The following is a 16945-nucleotide window of genomic DNA, read 5'->3' on the forward strand; positions in this document are numbered from 1 at the left end:
TCATCTTATATCTTCCTTTCAAGACACTGTCCATTCTGTCCATACAGATTGAATAACATCGGGGATAGGTTTCAACCATGCCTCACTCCCTTCCCAACCACTACTTTCCTTTCGTGCCCCTCGACTCTTGTAACTGCCATCTGGTTTCTGAACAAATTGTAAATTGCCTTTCGCTCCCTGTATTTCACCCCTGCCACCTTCAGAATTTGAAAGAGAGTAATCCAGTCAACATTGTCAAAAACTTTCTCCAAGTCTGCAAATGCTAGAAACGTAGGTTCGCCTTTCCTTAAGTCGTAGAGTCAGTATTGCCTCACATGTTCCAACATTTGTACAGAATCCAAACTGATCTTCCCCGAGGTCGGCTTCCTCCAGTTTATCTGTAAAGAATTCATGTTAGTATTTTGCAGCCGTGACTTATTAAACTGAAAGTTTGGTTATTTTCACACCTGTCAACAGCTGCTTTATTTGGGATTGGAATTATTATATTCTTCTTGAAGTCTGAGGGTATTTCAACTGTCTCATACATCCTGCTCACCAGATTGAAGAGTTTTGTTATGGCTGACTCTCCCAATGCTATCAGTAGCTCTAAGGGAATGTTGTCTACTCATGGGGCCTTGTTTCGACTTAGGTCTTTCAGTGCTCTGCCAAACTCTTCACACAATATCATATCTCTCATTTCATCTTCATCTACATCCTCTTCCATTTTCATAATATTGTCCTCAAGAACACCACCCTTGTATAGACCCTCTATATATTCCTTCCACTTTTCTACTTTCCCTTCTTTGTTTACAACTGGTTTTCTGTCTGAGATCTTGATATTCATACAGGTGGTTCTCTTTTCTCCAAATGTCTCTCTAATTTTTCTCCAGGCAGTATCTATCTTACCCCTAGTGAGGTAAGCCTCTACATCCTTACATTTGTCCTCTAGCCATCCCTGCTTAGCCATTTTGCACTTCCTGTCGATCTCATTTTTGAGACATTTGTACTCCATTTTGCGTGTTTCATTTACTCCATTTTTATATTTTATCCTTTCATCAATTAAATTCAGTATCTCTTCTGTTACCCAAGGATTTCTACTAGCCCTCTTTTTTTTTCCTTCTTGATCCTCTGCTGCCTTCACTATTTCATTTCTCAAAGCTACCCATTCTTCTTCAACTGTATTTCTTTCCCCCATTCCTGTCAATCGTTTCCTAATGCTCTCTCTGAAACTATATACAACCTCTGGTTCTTTCAGTTTATCCAGAACCCAGCTCCTTAAATTCCCACCTTCTAGCAGTTTCTTCAGTTTTAATCTACAGCTAATAACCAACAGATTATGGTCAGAGTCCACATCTGCCCCTGGAAATGTCTTACAATTTAAAACTTGGTTCCTAAATCACTGTCTTACCATTATATAATCTATCTGAAACCTTCCAGTGTCTCCAGGCTTCTTCCATGTATATAACCTTCTTTCATGATTCTTAAACCACGAGTTAGCTATGATTTAGTTATGCTCCGTGCAAAATTCTAGCAGGCGGCTTCCTCTTTCATTCCTTACCCCCATTCCATATTCACCCACAATTTTTCCTTCTCTTCCTTTTCCTAATATCGAATTCCAGTCCCGCATAACTATTAAATTTTCATCTCCCTTCACTACCTGAATAATTTCTTTTATCTCATCATACATTTCTTCAATCTCTTTGCCCTCTGCGGAGCTAGCTGGCATATAAATTTGTACTATTGTGGTAGGTATGGGCTTCGTGTCTATCTTGGCTACAATAATGTGTTCACTATGTTGTTCGTAGTAGCTTACCCATTTTCTTATTTTTTTATTCATTAGTAAACCTACTCCTGCATTACCCCTATTTGATTTTGTATTTATAACCCTGTATTCACCTGACCAGAAGTCTTGTTCCTCCTGCCACCGAGCTGCACTAATTCCCACTATATCTAACTTTAACCCATCCAGTTCCCTTTTTAAATTTTCTAACCTACCTGCCTGATTAACGGATCTGACATTCCATGATCCGATCCATGAACACCAGTTTTCTTTCTCCTGATAGCGACGTCCTACTGAGTAGTCCCTGCCCGGAGATCCGAATGGGGGACTATTTTATCTCCGGAATATTTTACCCAAGAGTACACCATCATCATTTAACCATACAGTAAAGCTGCATGCCCTTGGGAAAAGTTACGGCTGTAGTTTCCCCTTGCTTTCAGCCATTCGCAGTACCATCACAGCATGGCTGTTTGGGTTAATGCTACAAGGCCAGATCAGTCAATCATCCAGAATGTCGCCCCTGCAACTACTGAAAAGGCTGCTGCCCCTCTTCAGGAACCATACGTTTGTCTGGCCTCTCAACAGATACCCCTCCGTTGTGGTTGCACCTGCGGTACGGCTATCTGTATCGCTGAGGCATGCAAGCCTCCACACCAAGGGCAAGGTCCATGATTCATGGTTCCCACCTACACAATTCAAACTGAGAAATGCTTGGATCAGAGGAGGTGACTCAGGTTGAATCAGGTTATAAAGCAGTGGCTGAAACCAACCACATCAAATAGAACAGCATGCTATGCAATTTGCAGTTGCCATTCATGCGGGTGGATACCTCATGCAGGGTTACAACCACATAAAGCACTATGCAATTGTTACAATGAATTTGGTATAGATGTGACTGATTTCAGAAATGGGTTTGTCTTTGATATACTCGGTAATGGGAGCTGAGTCTTGAGGAGAAGATGATGAGTGTAGTTACAGAACGATCTTGCACTTCAATCGTCAACTGGTGCTTTATGATTATAATATTTTTGTGCATCTGGCAACTGTCACAAAAAACGTCTGGTTATATCACTCAATACTAGCTGAAAGAATGGAATTACATTCTCCAACAACTGCCTTTCATCTTGTCCTGAAATGAGGGGTATTTTCTTCACTATATTTTCCATTCCTTTCAAAGTGGTATTCTGCTGCCTTTTCAACCTATGCAACATCACTGTCTTTTCTTACAAGCCTCAACCATTCACTAGTCTGTATACTTAATTCACACCAACCACTGCCCCATTTTATGTCAACCTCTCCCTTCCCATTCAGTCTTTTGCTCCCTGTTATATTCCTAATTCATTCTGTGTAACCCATCCTTACCTCTTTCTACTCTGGATTCCCCACATTCCACCTGTAATTTTTTTTCCCTTTCTGTTCTACACTGTGGGATTATAGTCATTCCTGAAGGTAGGTACATTTTACACCCTGGCATGATATATGTTAACTCTCACTCCCTTTTTTGATATAATGCAAATCTGGAGAGGAACTGGCTACATGACTAGCCCATGCTAAATATTTACCTTCACCTCACCACTTTAACTTCCTAAAACTACACTTGCAGCAGTAAGGGCGCAGTAACTCTGGGAATGAGACAGAAAGACTGCTTCACTTTATCAGAGAGCTGTACCAGCAACAGTGTTTTTCAGTATACTGAATTAAAAAATAATGTGGAGTCAACTTACCTTGTATTCCTTTTCATGCTGATCAGCAAACTGTTTAAACGAGTCAACTATGATTCCTGCATTTGAGCAATCATAGATGTAAATAGATGGTGCTCCCATCCATGTCTGAAGATCATAAACTGACAGAGGAATGTACTGAGTATAGGTCTGAAAACATAGAAACCTTGTATGAGCTGCGTAAAAAGCATATCATAGACTTTGTAAACAGTATTACATATGCAAGCTTTTGGAGCCAGTTGCTCCTTCTTCTGGCAGAAGGGATGAACGGGAAGGAAGAGGGTTGAAGAAAAAGTACTGGTGAGATTTAGGAAAAGGGACAGAGTTTGGGAAAGTCACCCCGAAACCTGTGTCAGGCTAGACTTACTGGATGGGTGAGAAGGAAAGATAGATTATTGTGGACTGCACAGGGCGAGATTTGAAAACTTTGGAGCTTAAAGGTGGAAGAAAGGGTAACATGCAAGACAGAGATTACTGCTAAAATATCATGTATGAGTTACCAAGAGTGAAAAGCTAAGGGCATTGTATGTGTCAGAGGTGGAAGAGGGATGACGAAAAATACACAGGTCAGAAAACGAAAGACGTAGAAAACTAAAACTGTGTGAAGAAAGAAATTGTAACTGTGAAGAAATACTAAGACCAAAGAAATTAACATAAATTAAGGCTAGGCAGGTGGTGAGAACCAAGGACACATTTTAGTGCCAGTTCTCACCTGCAGAGATTTAAGACACATGTTTCGCGGGGAAGAATCTAGATTGCATGAGTGGTGAAACAGGCACCAAGGTCATGACTGTCATGTTGTGGTGCATGCTCTGCAACAGAATATTTTGTGTTGCCAGTACACACCCTCTGCCTGTACCTGTTCATTCTAATTGATAATTTGTTGGTAGTCATGCTGATGTAAAAAGCCAAACAATGTTTACATAACAGGTAGTGGCAGGAGGGTGGATAGGGCAGGTCTTTCACTGAAGACAGAGACAGAGGTAGGAGCCACAGGGTAGGGAGATGGGTGCAGAAGGAGCATAGGGTCTGACATGGACACTGTGGAGATCAGGAGGGTGATAAAAAGCCATTCTAGGTGCGGTGGGCAAAACCTCAGACAGAATGGACCTCATTTAAGGACATGATTTTAGGAAGTCATGGCCTTGTCAGATGATTAATACACTGCAGCAGGATAATGCTGGGTGACAAGTGGTGTACTTGTAAGCTGTTTTTTGGAGGGTTCAGCAGTACCAGGATCGGATGTGATAACACAGGAAATCCATTTTTGAACTAGGCTGGTGGGGTAATTATGTCCAGTGAAGTCTGAGGTGAGAACGGTGGTGTATTGCTGTAAAGAGTCTGCATCTGAACAAATATGTTTGCCTCAAATATCAAGGCTTTATGGGAGGGAATATTTGACATAGAAAGGATGGCAATCATCAAAATGTAAGTACTCTTGTTGGTTAGTAGGTTTAATGTGGATGGAATCATGTAGCTGGCCTTCTGTGAGGCTGAGATCAACATCAAGGAAAGTGGCATGGGATTCAGAATAAGACCATGCAAAATTTAGTTGGGAGAATGCATTTAGAGATTCCAGGAATTTTAACATGTCAGCCTCTCCGTGAGTCCATATGGCAACGATGTCATCAACATATCTAAACCTAACCAGCAGCTGAAGGCTTATGGATCTCAGGAAAGTCCTGTCCTAGTGACCCATGAAAAGGTTAGCATAAGGAGGAGACACCCTGGTTCCCACGGCCTGTCTGTATGTCTGCCCCTCAAATGTGGTAGGTATAAAGTTGATTATGGTGAGCAGGAATGATGACACAGCCTTGAAATCAGGTGGGCACTGACTGAGGAGATGTTCAGCAGCAGACAGACCACATACGTGGGGAATGTTTGATTTCAGGCAACCAAAATGGTTGGTGACTTTTATATAGGAGGGAAGTCTTTGTACTATGGGTTGCAGATGTTGATCAACTAAGGCAGATATATGTTCAGTGGGTGTTTTGAATCTAACAACTATGGGACAGCCAGAATGATATGGTTTGTGGATCTCAGGAAGACAGCAAAAGGTGGGGGTGTGCGGTTTGGGTGGGGTAAGAAGTTCTATGGATGAGGTGTTTGTCCTTGTGAGGGGCCTGAGGTTTTAAGGAGGAACTGGAGGTCAGTTTGAATCACAGGGATGGGATCTTGATGGCAGATGCTGTATGCAGAGGTGTCACACAGCTGGCGTAGACTTTCATTTACATACTTCTGTCAGTCAAGTACCACAGTGGTAGGTCCTATTTCATCACCCTCCCAATCTCCACAATGTCCTTGTCAGACCCTATGGTCCTCCTGCACCCATCTCTGTGCCCTATGGCTACTGCCCCACTGCAAGGCCTGACCTACACGCCCTCCTACCACTACATGTACCAGCCCTGTAGTGGCAAACCACATACTATCAAAGGGAGAGCCACTGTGAAACGACACATGTCATACACCAACTGTTATGTAAACACATCTTTTAGATCGGCATAACTACTACGAAATAATCAGTTAGGATGAACAGGTACTGATAGGGGGTGTATACTGGTAACACACAATATTCTGTTGCAGAGCACGCACTACAGCATGACAGTCAGGACCACATGTGCAATATGGATTCTTCCCCCAGACACCTGTGTCTCAGAACTCCACAGGTGGGAACCAGCACTATAATGTGTCTTTGGTTCTCACCACCCACCTGCCCTTAATTTACATTAATTTCTTTGGTCTCAGTATTTTTTTCACAGTAACAATTCCTTTCTTCACACTGTTTTAGTTTTCTATATCTTTTGTTTTCTGACCTGTGTACTTTTGTCATCCCCCCTCCCATCTCTATCACATACAATGCACTCAGCTTTTCACTCTTATTAACTCATGCACGATGTTTTAGCAGCAATCTCTGTCTCGCATATTACCCTTTCTTCCACCTTTAAGCTCTCAAGTTTTCAAATCTCGCCTGGTGCAGTCCACAACGATCTGTCTTTCCTTCTCCTCCCGTCCAGTAAATCTAGCCTGACCCAGGGTTCTGGGTGACTTTCCCAAACTCTACCCCTTTTCCTAAACCTCACCAGTCCTTTTCCTTCACACCTCTTCCTTCCCCTTCAACCGCTCTGCCAGGAGGACGAGCCACTGGCTCCGAAAGCTTGCATATCTAATACCTTTTATATGTGCGTTTTCCTGCTGCCATTTGGTGTGTAGATTTTTTATCCATCCACTTACATTATGTTTTCAAAAATTGATTATATTCATTAAAATACTTTGTAAGTATTTCTACATCCAGACATGTTTTGCATAAATGTCTACATTTAGTTTTCTAGCTTTTCAATTTTCTCACTACGAAGTAATAAAATTCTTCTGTTACATATACTTGTATCCAAGTAGCTTCACATGCAGTGACCTAACATGCGAGACAGTGAGATAACCCAGACTACGTTTAAAGACCGTCGTCTAGCACACATTCGAGACTAAGTGCATCTCAAAAGTAGTTTTCCACAATATACCAAGAATACACAAACAGTTAAAAAATACAAATACAAATCACAACCAGGTGTAATACAAATACACACAACGTATTTCACCGCACACATGAGTTCACTCCCTCGAGGCAGCTGATAACCACAGATCAATATAAATACACACAAATTAAGTTGCCAAAACCTTGATTAGCAATTGCACATCATGATTGAACTCAGATGCCAGTGCTGCTGTTTTTCCGCAATGACTGGGCCTGCATTCTACTAAAATGCATTTCTCCTGTCCTCATCTGTCATCCTCTTATGTGCAAGAACAGTTCTATTTCTAACAATTAATATGGCACTTACCTCATTGTCTAGAGGAACATCAAAGAGCATTCATTTAGACAAAGTCCATAATAAAAGTCAATATTCTGTGATATAAAACAAAAGTCAATTTCACAATGCAGTAAAGGCTTGAGGTGCACAGAAAATTCACTACCCAGTCACTTTTTCTTTGTCACTTCTAGAGGGGATGGAAATATAGAGAAGAAGGAGAAGAAGAAGCAGCAAATTAAAAGAAAATGTAGTGATGACAATAATGGTGGTGGTGGTTGTTGTTATTTTCATTATGATTTCATGACACCTAATGTGTGGTTATCAACAGCCTTGCTTAACTTGAACATGGGTATTTAGTAACCCACAAAGCCTTGGGTCTCAATCAATACTAACGTGACAAGGACACCCATACAACAAGATATCCATGCAGCAATGACCGGCTACTGAAGGATTCAAATAACCCATTGAAGATTATATAAATCTACAGGCTGAAGATGACAAAATATCTGCACCTGAGAAAATCATATTTCTGACCACACAGGAGACATTAACATGAGCACACAGCTCACTTTTGTGATTATCAAGTGTTTCTACTCCTAAAGGTTAAGCCTAAGGAGAGAATTAACCTTCCTGCTACCACCAATCTCAAAACTACCTCATGTTACTGTTGTCGCCAGTTGGGGTTATTCCACTGCATTACTTTACATAGTTCAGATATTTATTTTGAGGAACAAGTGATGTTAAGAATGATAAACAATTAAACTGAGTTATAAACAGAATCCAAAAATTATAAAAATATGTGAACTTATGAAGAATAAGTAAATGTGCCTTCCTATTAAACGTTTTACACAATAAAGTTATTGATGTAAGCCAACAGTAAACCAGAGAGCTAGGTTACTAGTCAACCACTGGCAAAATTCAGATGGACTATGAGCTTTGCAAAACATTAAAACCTCTAGTATTTTGAGGAAGAGTCTAGATGACACACAAACTATCCAACTCATACAACAATCATCACATTGTTATTTAAAGAAGATAATTGGTTAGTTGGTTTCGGGATTTGTGTGCCCAATAACTAGCTTACTACAGTCCATAAAATAATGATGATGAGCTTAAAACCACAAACAACCTAATCTAAAAATTAAAATAGTAAAAAAACACATGTGATTGTGTACATTTTGTGTCACAATTATGACAGTTTATGATACTGTGAGGTCTCACCACATACATGTGTTTATGCATGTGCATACACAAACAAACAGGCTCTCCATGTTTCATAAAACAATTATAATCACAAAGTAAAATGCTTCTTAACTAAATCAGAAAGAGTTTAATAAAAGTACTAAAATTTTTATTTTTATACATCTGTGGCTCGCTGAGATATAGAATCAACCAGTACGATACACACAAAACTCCGAGCTTAATAAATTATGGAGGAGTTCAGACGTAGTACAGAATTTTAAAACCTGCATTATATTTGCCCAGAAATCTTTAAAAACAGAGAACATATCTCTAAGTACTTGTAAAAATGACCTATTGCAAAACAAATAAATTACTGCAAACTAATACATGGCAAACTGTTACTGATATATCATAGGCACCTCATGCTGATGTGTCTCTCCATAGAAGATGAAGTTACGTCTTAAAGAGGCATGCACCATTCAAAGTCTGGTAAGCACTACTACTTCACATCTCTTTGGTTGGTAGGAGGTATACCACAGATGTGTTGCTGACTGGTTATTAATCACCTCCAGCCACTGAGTCTGCTACTAACACACAACACATCTACTCGAAAACAGTACTATAATGTGTTGGGGGTAAACAATAACATTGTACATATTACACTAGGTATGCCCTGGTAGTATTACCTACCAAAACATTACACACTCCCACTATGCACAATGACTAACTTCATCACTGCAACATGAGAACTGCATCTGGTAATGTTTTCGGTTATTTCATTTGCTAAGTTTAGCTACGGAAAAGCCCACAAAATGTTTCAGAAATTGCAGCAGATAAGAAATTCTCGAATCCTATGACATCCCATTGCCCTAAAAAAAAAAAGCAAAAAGTTTGCCGTTAAATACAATGTGTTCATTAAGTAAGTGAATGCCGAGAACAAAACTGTGGATTATAATGGACAGTCATTTGTATACTTTGAGGTGCTTACCATAAATCCTATAAAATGTCAGCTTGAAATGCAGTCTGAAGTGCAAGACTTACTGCATTCTAGGACATTTAGACACTAGCAACAACTAAGATGGAAATTTGTTCCAACCTTGTGTCAGGACCTTCATGTTTACCAGTCTCAGATCTATCCGATACTGATTTGCTAATACTCTAAACATCTGCAGTTCAACTGGAATGTAACACGACTCCAGCAACATTGCAGGTAGCAGGATCTGTTTGCTACCCCCATTCCCCCTTTCTCATTCAGACATTTAAAAATACACAGGGATTTGAGACTTCTTACCTTTAAAATGTTCAGGATGTGGTAGCCGTGTCACTTTGCCATCGAATACAAGGCCCAGGAACCTCACAGGTTCTTTAAAACTGAGAATAGTCTCCCTCAGTCGTAACTGTGGCAGATTAAAAACAAGTCGGCGATGATTAAAAGAAATATATACAGTTTTTTAAGATGAGAAAAGGCATAACCAGTTTTCTTTGTTGATTCTTTCAGCGTCCTAGGTGCTAATTACGGTAGACAGATTTTAGTTGTGGGGCTAGAGTGTGGCCAGAAAATTGAAAGTGGCCACAAAAATAGAATACTGGAGAGGACTTCTGACTGTGGACAAGATACTACTTGAAACTATAGCAAACAAAGTTGAGACTCCTTTGGAATACAATGCTCCAAGGGAAATTTGACTTCCCAAAATATCTAAAATAGCATCTTGAAAGGAAGGTTCACACTCAGTTAGCATAGAATCTGCCTTTTAAATGTCAACAAAGACCCTTGTAAGTTAAAGTCTGGCAGGAACAAGTCTTATGAACTACTCCCAGTAGTTTTCCTTAGAGATTTTAGTTGCATAGGCATTAGCTCATAATCTAAGGTATGTTTATGTGCCTTAGATCACAGTCCAATGCCTACATAACTAAAATCAGCAAGGAAGTTAATACTGGCTTTGAAAGCCTGCACTGCATCCCCAGTAGTCAATTATTTTCTTGTAGTATGAGTCACATCTTCTATAATTTTTTAAAGGACTTCATCTTACTAACAGCCGAAAGCAAGATCAAATCATTAAAAAAAAAAAAAAAAAAAATCCCAGTAGTGTCAGCTATGGTTAGTAATCAGTGGTTTCTGAACCTAGAGTGGCTGGCTGACATCTCTGATTTCCAAGACCCAAACAACTTGACAGTTAACCAAATATTCTAAGGTCTTTTATTGCAGTTCATGAAGACTATATTATTCCAAATACTCAGGTGCTACAAATATTTTTCAAGTCTCAAACTTTTAATTCGAGTATTGGATTAACGCCCATCACACCAAATTTTATAAAAACTGATAAGAATGGATTTCCTTGAATGCAGAGAAGGGGGTCCACTCAGACTTCAAAGGCTATCACAATGTTCAACAACAGACTTCAAAGGCACACAGCATCTGGACTGTATTGCTTAGAGTTCACCTCGGTAGTTTGGATTTCGGCCTACTCTGCAAAGAAGATGGGAGCAGGCTTGAGAGGGATCTCTAAAATGTAAATCCTACAGTCCTCACCAAGCAATATCTGTTAGGACTGCAGAGCAGAACTCTATGGTGAAGAGAACCACAATGTTATGTTGTGTTCAGAAAAAATACCTCTGGTAAAAAGAGGCTCTTTATCACTTGAGTATTGGGGCAAGGAATGGAGAGAGGGAGCTCCATACTTCAGTGCAGAATGCACAGGATGGGAAAGTGGGAAGGGGAAGTTCCATTTCAACAACAAGAGAAATGGGACACACTGTGCTTCACAAGGCACAGTTGTCTGTAAAGATTCAAACTGACATGAATAATGTAAGTGTTAATCTAATGAAAGATGGTACTTTCTTAAAAAGAAAGAGAGAGAGAGAGAGAGAGAGAGAGAATGAATATCTAGTTAAACCAGAAAAAGACTGATACTGCAGCTCAAATAGTATTCAAATTTTATGATTCATTACTTATCTATGTGCACCTCATCCCTCATCTATTGATGAGTGACTGCCTTTCCTATTTTCTGATTGTTGTTCAAAATTAACAGGTTCAACATTGGTACTATAACTTCTAAAGCATTAAAGTACTGCCCAACTATCAGCAGGTGATTCAAATATGATATTTACTGAAAACATTGCTGTTTCTTTGGGCTGAAAATTTGAGAGTCAAAAACAAAAGAAAAGGTCCATAGTAATAGGTACACAAGAGCAGTACAATGCCATGGTAATCTCACTTGCATATGCTGTATTAGTTGAAATTTATATGACAAAGATGTAATTTCATTCATCATAAACAATGTTTTCCAAAGCCTGTAACTGTCAGTAATGATTTAAATAATAAAATACTAAACTGGTTACATTTTTTTATGCATAACACAACATGTTTCAGAATTAAGGTTCATTTTAAAGTGCTGTAGGGGTTTACATTAGCATAGGGTATTTGACTGTTTTCTGGAAGTTGTATTATATGGTTACTTATGTCATTTTATGCTCCTAAGGTGCTTTTCCCCCTCTTTAATTACAGTATTCTTTTACAAAAATGGAAACAAAATTCAAATAATTTAGAAGCCCACTAAAATCTCCATTCAAGTCATGTGATGCCTGTGACATCACTAACTAGCTTGCTGCTCCTACTGTCATAATGCTAATCCACAGTAATGTCGAGTTTTGTAATTTACGTTTCGGACAATAGGTTACAAATGACATGTACTGCCATATCATACAAATATATCTATAAAAACTCCTGAAAAGTTGTTTTTGAGTATTCCGGAGAATAAAAAGATGTGTAAAATGTAGTTGCACTGTACTGACAAATTGCCACCATGTTGATGCCCAAGTTCACTAACTTAATTACAAATGTGTTGCACTGTGAAGTTAACATTAACTTACCTCCCAAATATGTTCTCTCACTGTCACAACGAAATACAGCGTCATTCAACAAAATTAAATTCCTAGTGAAAACTGTTATTTTACCAAAGCACATGCAAATTATTCAGTACCTCAGTTATTACAGCAATAGATGGTCAAATGTTATAAGATGATGTCCATAGATCGCTGGTCCAAATCTAACCCAAAAGCACATCAGAAACAGAATATTATTGTGTTTTCTTTGCTATTTACATGCACTTACTTTTTCAGTCACTGTTCACACACATCACTTTCAACAAGATATTTTCTAGTTTATGTGACCAAACACTTTTTACTTTATTAGAAATAAGGTTTTTATCTTTTTACTGTCAAGCTAGGATCCTTATTGTTTAAAATTTTGCAGTTTCATCATTTTACATAAAGATGAAGTAAGTATACTTCAGAAGCTAACATTAATTTACACTCACAAATATCACAGCCCTTACGTTTGTGTCACCTGCATGTTGTACACGCTTTATATCTCTCCATATAACCTCATCATCCTACAACTCCTTGTCCTGGGGGCGTATGGTGGCATCTTCACTACTAGCAATGCTTTCCAAAAAACTGAATTGTTTGTTCACAAAGTAAATGCATTTATCCTCTGTTGTCAATTTCTCAGACTAAGACTAATGTGCAGCTGTATATACTAAAGTCCACAATTGAAACGACTGACAAACAGTTCTTGCTAACATTATTTTCATATTTTATATAAAACTTTTAAAAATATTTGACCCTTCCTGGATTCGACATGTGATCTCTTGATCTGCTGTTGGATGCACTACCCGTTAGGCCACCAAACACATGCAGTGTGCAAGATCTCTGCTGAGTGTCTTCTAGAAAGGAAATCAGCATCAAGTTTAGCCAGGAATAATTTTAATGATGTTGCAGGGAGCAGGGAAAAGAATGTCCATCCTTGCACTTACTGTGACTCTAAATGGGTGGAGATTAAAGGCATCAACTTTTGCAAGGCTTTCACAATCACCATTCACAAAATTCCTTTCTACTGTTACTTAAAAGTTGTAATTCCATTTTCCATCACTAAACAGCCAAAATGTTTGCAGAAAAAGTATGTAAAAACCTCGACACTTTGGCTAATGCTTCTATAACATACACATAGCTTTGTCTTATCCTAGTCTGTGACATCACCAGAGCATCAGCCAATAACAGAGCATTTTCGATCATGTGATGAGATCTTGATATTTAATGGTTTTTAATCTTTAATTACATAAAAGTAACAGATATTTTAAGAGAATATTGATGGGAAATGCTGTTTAAATGTTATAATCGATAATGGTTGGATGGTTGGTCCTTGAAGATGGAAATAAATTCCTAAAACACGCTGTGCTATGCATGAAAAACACAACTGATGCAGTATTTCATCACTTAAATTAATAAAGATCTACATATAGCTATGCATAAGATACACAAGTGGACTTGTAAAGCATATACTAAACTGAAATGTTTGTCATTCTGCTCCAGATATGTAAATACAAATTACAAGCTATAGGGAACACAAACCAAGAAACAGAAATTCCTCAAAGTCTTGACAGTAACCAAGTCAATAACTTTAAAATTTAAACGATTTGCAGCATTTAGAATTAAACAGTTCTTCCTCCAAAATAAGATAGTAATGAGAGAAAGAGAGTATGAGGAGAACTCTCAGGAAGTAGCCACAGTCGATTTCAGTGACAGAAACATTGACTGTGGGATAAATGTAGCAGCTGGGTTTATAGCAGAACTAAGTGCAACTGTAGTGACTGATGCAACAGTTATGTTAACAGCAAAGTGGTAGAACTGTTAAGGGTGATACTTTGGCTCAAACATGCAGGATTCACCACAAAGCAGCAAGAGTGGTTAAGCCACTACAGAGAGCAAAGTTTCTTCTTGTTATTTGTCTCCACTTAAAGAATACATCAGTACAGTCTGTTGCAAAACCTACAGTATTTGTTACAAGGGCTGCCCATTCGTCTCCTGTCTCATTCATAATTTTTAGCTTTAGGGGTAATTTTGATCACCCATTTCTTCCAAACCAATTTCTAAACATGGTTTTTATTCTAAATTTACATGCTCTATGATGTTTCTCTGTGGGTTAATACCATAAACACAGGGTTCAAATTATTTCTTAGAAGAAAAATCAATGTTCACTGTAATGTTTGTTAATATCATGACCATGATTCTGCAAAACAATCTGAAAACATTCAACACTGTAATTACTTCAACATCAGTTATTACAGTTGTCCATCATCTTTCAGAGTCATAGTAGTTCTAACGGCTACATTATTCCTTATTATGAGGTGGAAGGTCACTTGTAGAATCTTTTTTATTATATGCGTCACCACTGCCTACCAACTCTGAACATACAAAATGTGAATCTAAATTTTCATATTACATTTTTAGGCACCTTTCGTGGTATTTTTCAGTTACTTTCCTCCTTGTTTTTGTGTAATGGGAACCATTTTCTTTAAACATAGTCTAAAGTGCACTGAAAATTACCAGCCAATATCATAAAAAATTCTCTAAGTAGAGAAATTACCCTTTTACCACAGTATAAAAAAAGGTAAAATTTATGCAACACAGTGATTCAATGGTGGAAAGAAAAGGAAATGACAGTATACTAACCCGATTGAAAACCCAGATTTCTCCATTTGAGGTAGGTTTGGGCACTCCATGTCCATTGTAATGGAAGAGAACACGCTCCTCTTTTGCATTTCGACGTAGTGAGGTACACAGCTTTTTCACTTCTTCTGCAGTAGGATCGAGGCTCTGCTTGTACCGTGCTCGAGGTTGCCAGCGCTCATACTGTTTCTGAAGATTTGACCCAATAGTTTCCAGGGCCTTCTGTGGGCTCATTGACAGAGGATCTGCACAAAATTAACATCTTTGAGGCAGAATATTTCAACAGCTGCACACTAAAATAATGTAACAATAACATTTATAACTACTTTTCAACAGACAGGTGAACATATCTGCTGAAAAGCAAAAATTTGTAAACAGCTGCAGTGGTAGCATCAAAATATACCACTTAGATGAAAAACTGCTGAAAATGTGTCATCATCAAAACCTGAGGTTTTTAGACATTTCCTTACATGACAATGGTAGTGTGCATGTAAGAAAGTGGGTGGCAGAGTGATGTGCCTTGGCAAGGAGCAGTGTATCATGTGACTCATGAGCCAATAGCATCACACTGCCATACATCTGTCTGTAGTATGTACTTCAGGATGCACATAGGACATTTAGTGTCGAATTTCCTGGTATTTTAGGTATCACAAAGGTGCTGAGACATTGCTGTGTTTATTACAGGTGACATACAGCAAACATGACAAGTATGAGTGTGTGCCCAAAAGTAATGCCTCCAAATTTTTCCATCAGAAAAAATAAAACAAATGTTATTAATGTTCAACATTTTTATTCTTCATGTCTACATATTTGCAGCCTCTGCTACTAGAAGATTCCGAATTGTAGTGCGTAATATGGTGTTGTGTAACATAACTATGTTGGTGCATGAGAAGCAGTGTGCTGTAATAGAATTTCAAATTTGAAGAGTTCATCCACACCCTCTTCTTCAGCATAACAATGCCAGACCACACACGAGCATTGCGACATCTGCAACAATCTGCCACCTTGGGTTCACTGTCATGGATCATCCTCCATACAGTCATGACTTCATCCCATCTGATTTTCATTTGTCCCATCTGATTATCATATGTTTCCAAAACTTAAAGAGCAGCTTCGAGGACTTCACTATGATACTGATGAAGTGATGGAAGCAGAGGTGAGGATGTGGCTCTGTCAATGAAGTGAGTCATTCTACAGTGACAGTATCAACAAACTGGTCTTTCATTAGAAGAATGTGTTTGCTACCAGGGTATTGAGAAATAAATATGTAGACATGAAGAAGAAAGCTATAGAGTGTTAATAACATTTGTTTTATTTAAAAAGCTTTAAGAGTTTTCACGCGAAAAATTCAGAGGGATAGCTTTTCCGCATGCCTTTGTATTATGTTTAAAAGTAATGATGTAGTTTGAAATATCCTACTTAGGTCCAAGATCTGTCACATCCATTGCGTAGCTCATAAATGAAGACTGGCATTACAAAATCTTCTGCAATAACAAGCAGTTTCATCTATTGCATGCACCTACACTTTTCTAACTGCAGTGTCAAGTTGATTTAAAAATAATATTAATTTCAGTCAACATAACACACTTCTTCTTCTTCTTCTTCTTCTTCCTCCTCCTCCTCCTCCTCCTCCTCCTCCTCCTCCTCCTCCTCCTCCTCCTCCAAGGACTAGACAACTTGTCCGTTCCAATCAAAGAGGAAGTTGTCGCTAACAGTTCCTTTGTTACCCAATGTCTCTTTTACTACTTACATTCATATCTGAAAGAACAGACACCATTGACAATGCACAGCTGTATGAAATATTTTCAAAAGTAATTCACTGACTGTGGCTTCCTTGACATCAGCTGTATTAGATATAGATTTACTACCTAATACTGATGACTATATAATGATGTAGACAGTGTGATATATGGAGGTTTGGGTCGGTCTGGGGCTGTGCACAGATAGCCAAAGTATTTAAGACAACTGCTGAC

General features: G+C 38.6%; 1 protein-coding gene across 1 annotated transcript in view; it reads right to left on the reverse strand.

Moving 5' to 3' along the window:
• LOC126235809 (regulatory-associated protein of mTOR) overlaps window positions 1-16945 on the reverse strand; it is a 316754-nt gene that overhangs the window by 261591 nt on the left and 38218 nt on the right. Inside the window, exons 3-4 of the mRNA XM_049944648.1 lie at window positions 14976-15217; window positions 3484-3630 (exon numbers count right to left, since the gene is read on the reverse strand). Coding sequence (XP_049800605.1) covers window positions 3484-3630; window positions 14976-15217 — 389 coding nt within the window. The remainder of the gene's footprint in view (window positions 1-3483; window positions 3631-14975; window positions 15218-16945) is intronic.

The sequence above is a fragment of the Schistocerca nitens genome, chromosome 2 (assembly GCF_023898315.1).
Source record: "Schistocerca nitens isolate TAMUIC-IGC-003100 chromosome 2, iqSchNite1.1, whole genome shotgun sequence".
Classification (NCBI taxonomy): Eukaryota; Metazoa; Arthropoda; class Insecta; order Orthoptera; family Acrididae; genus Schistocerca; species Schistocerca nitens.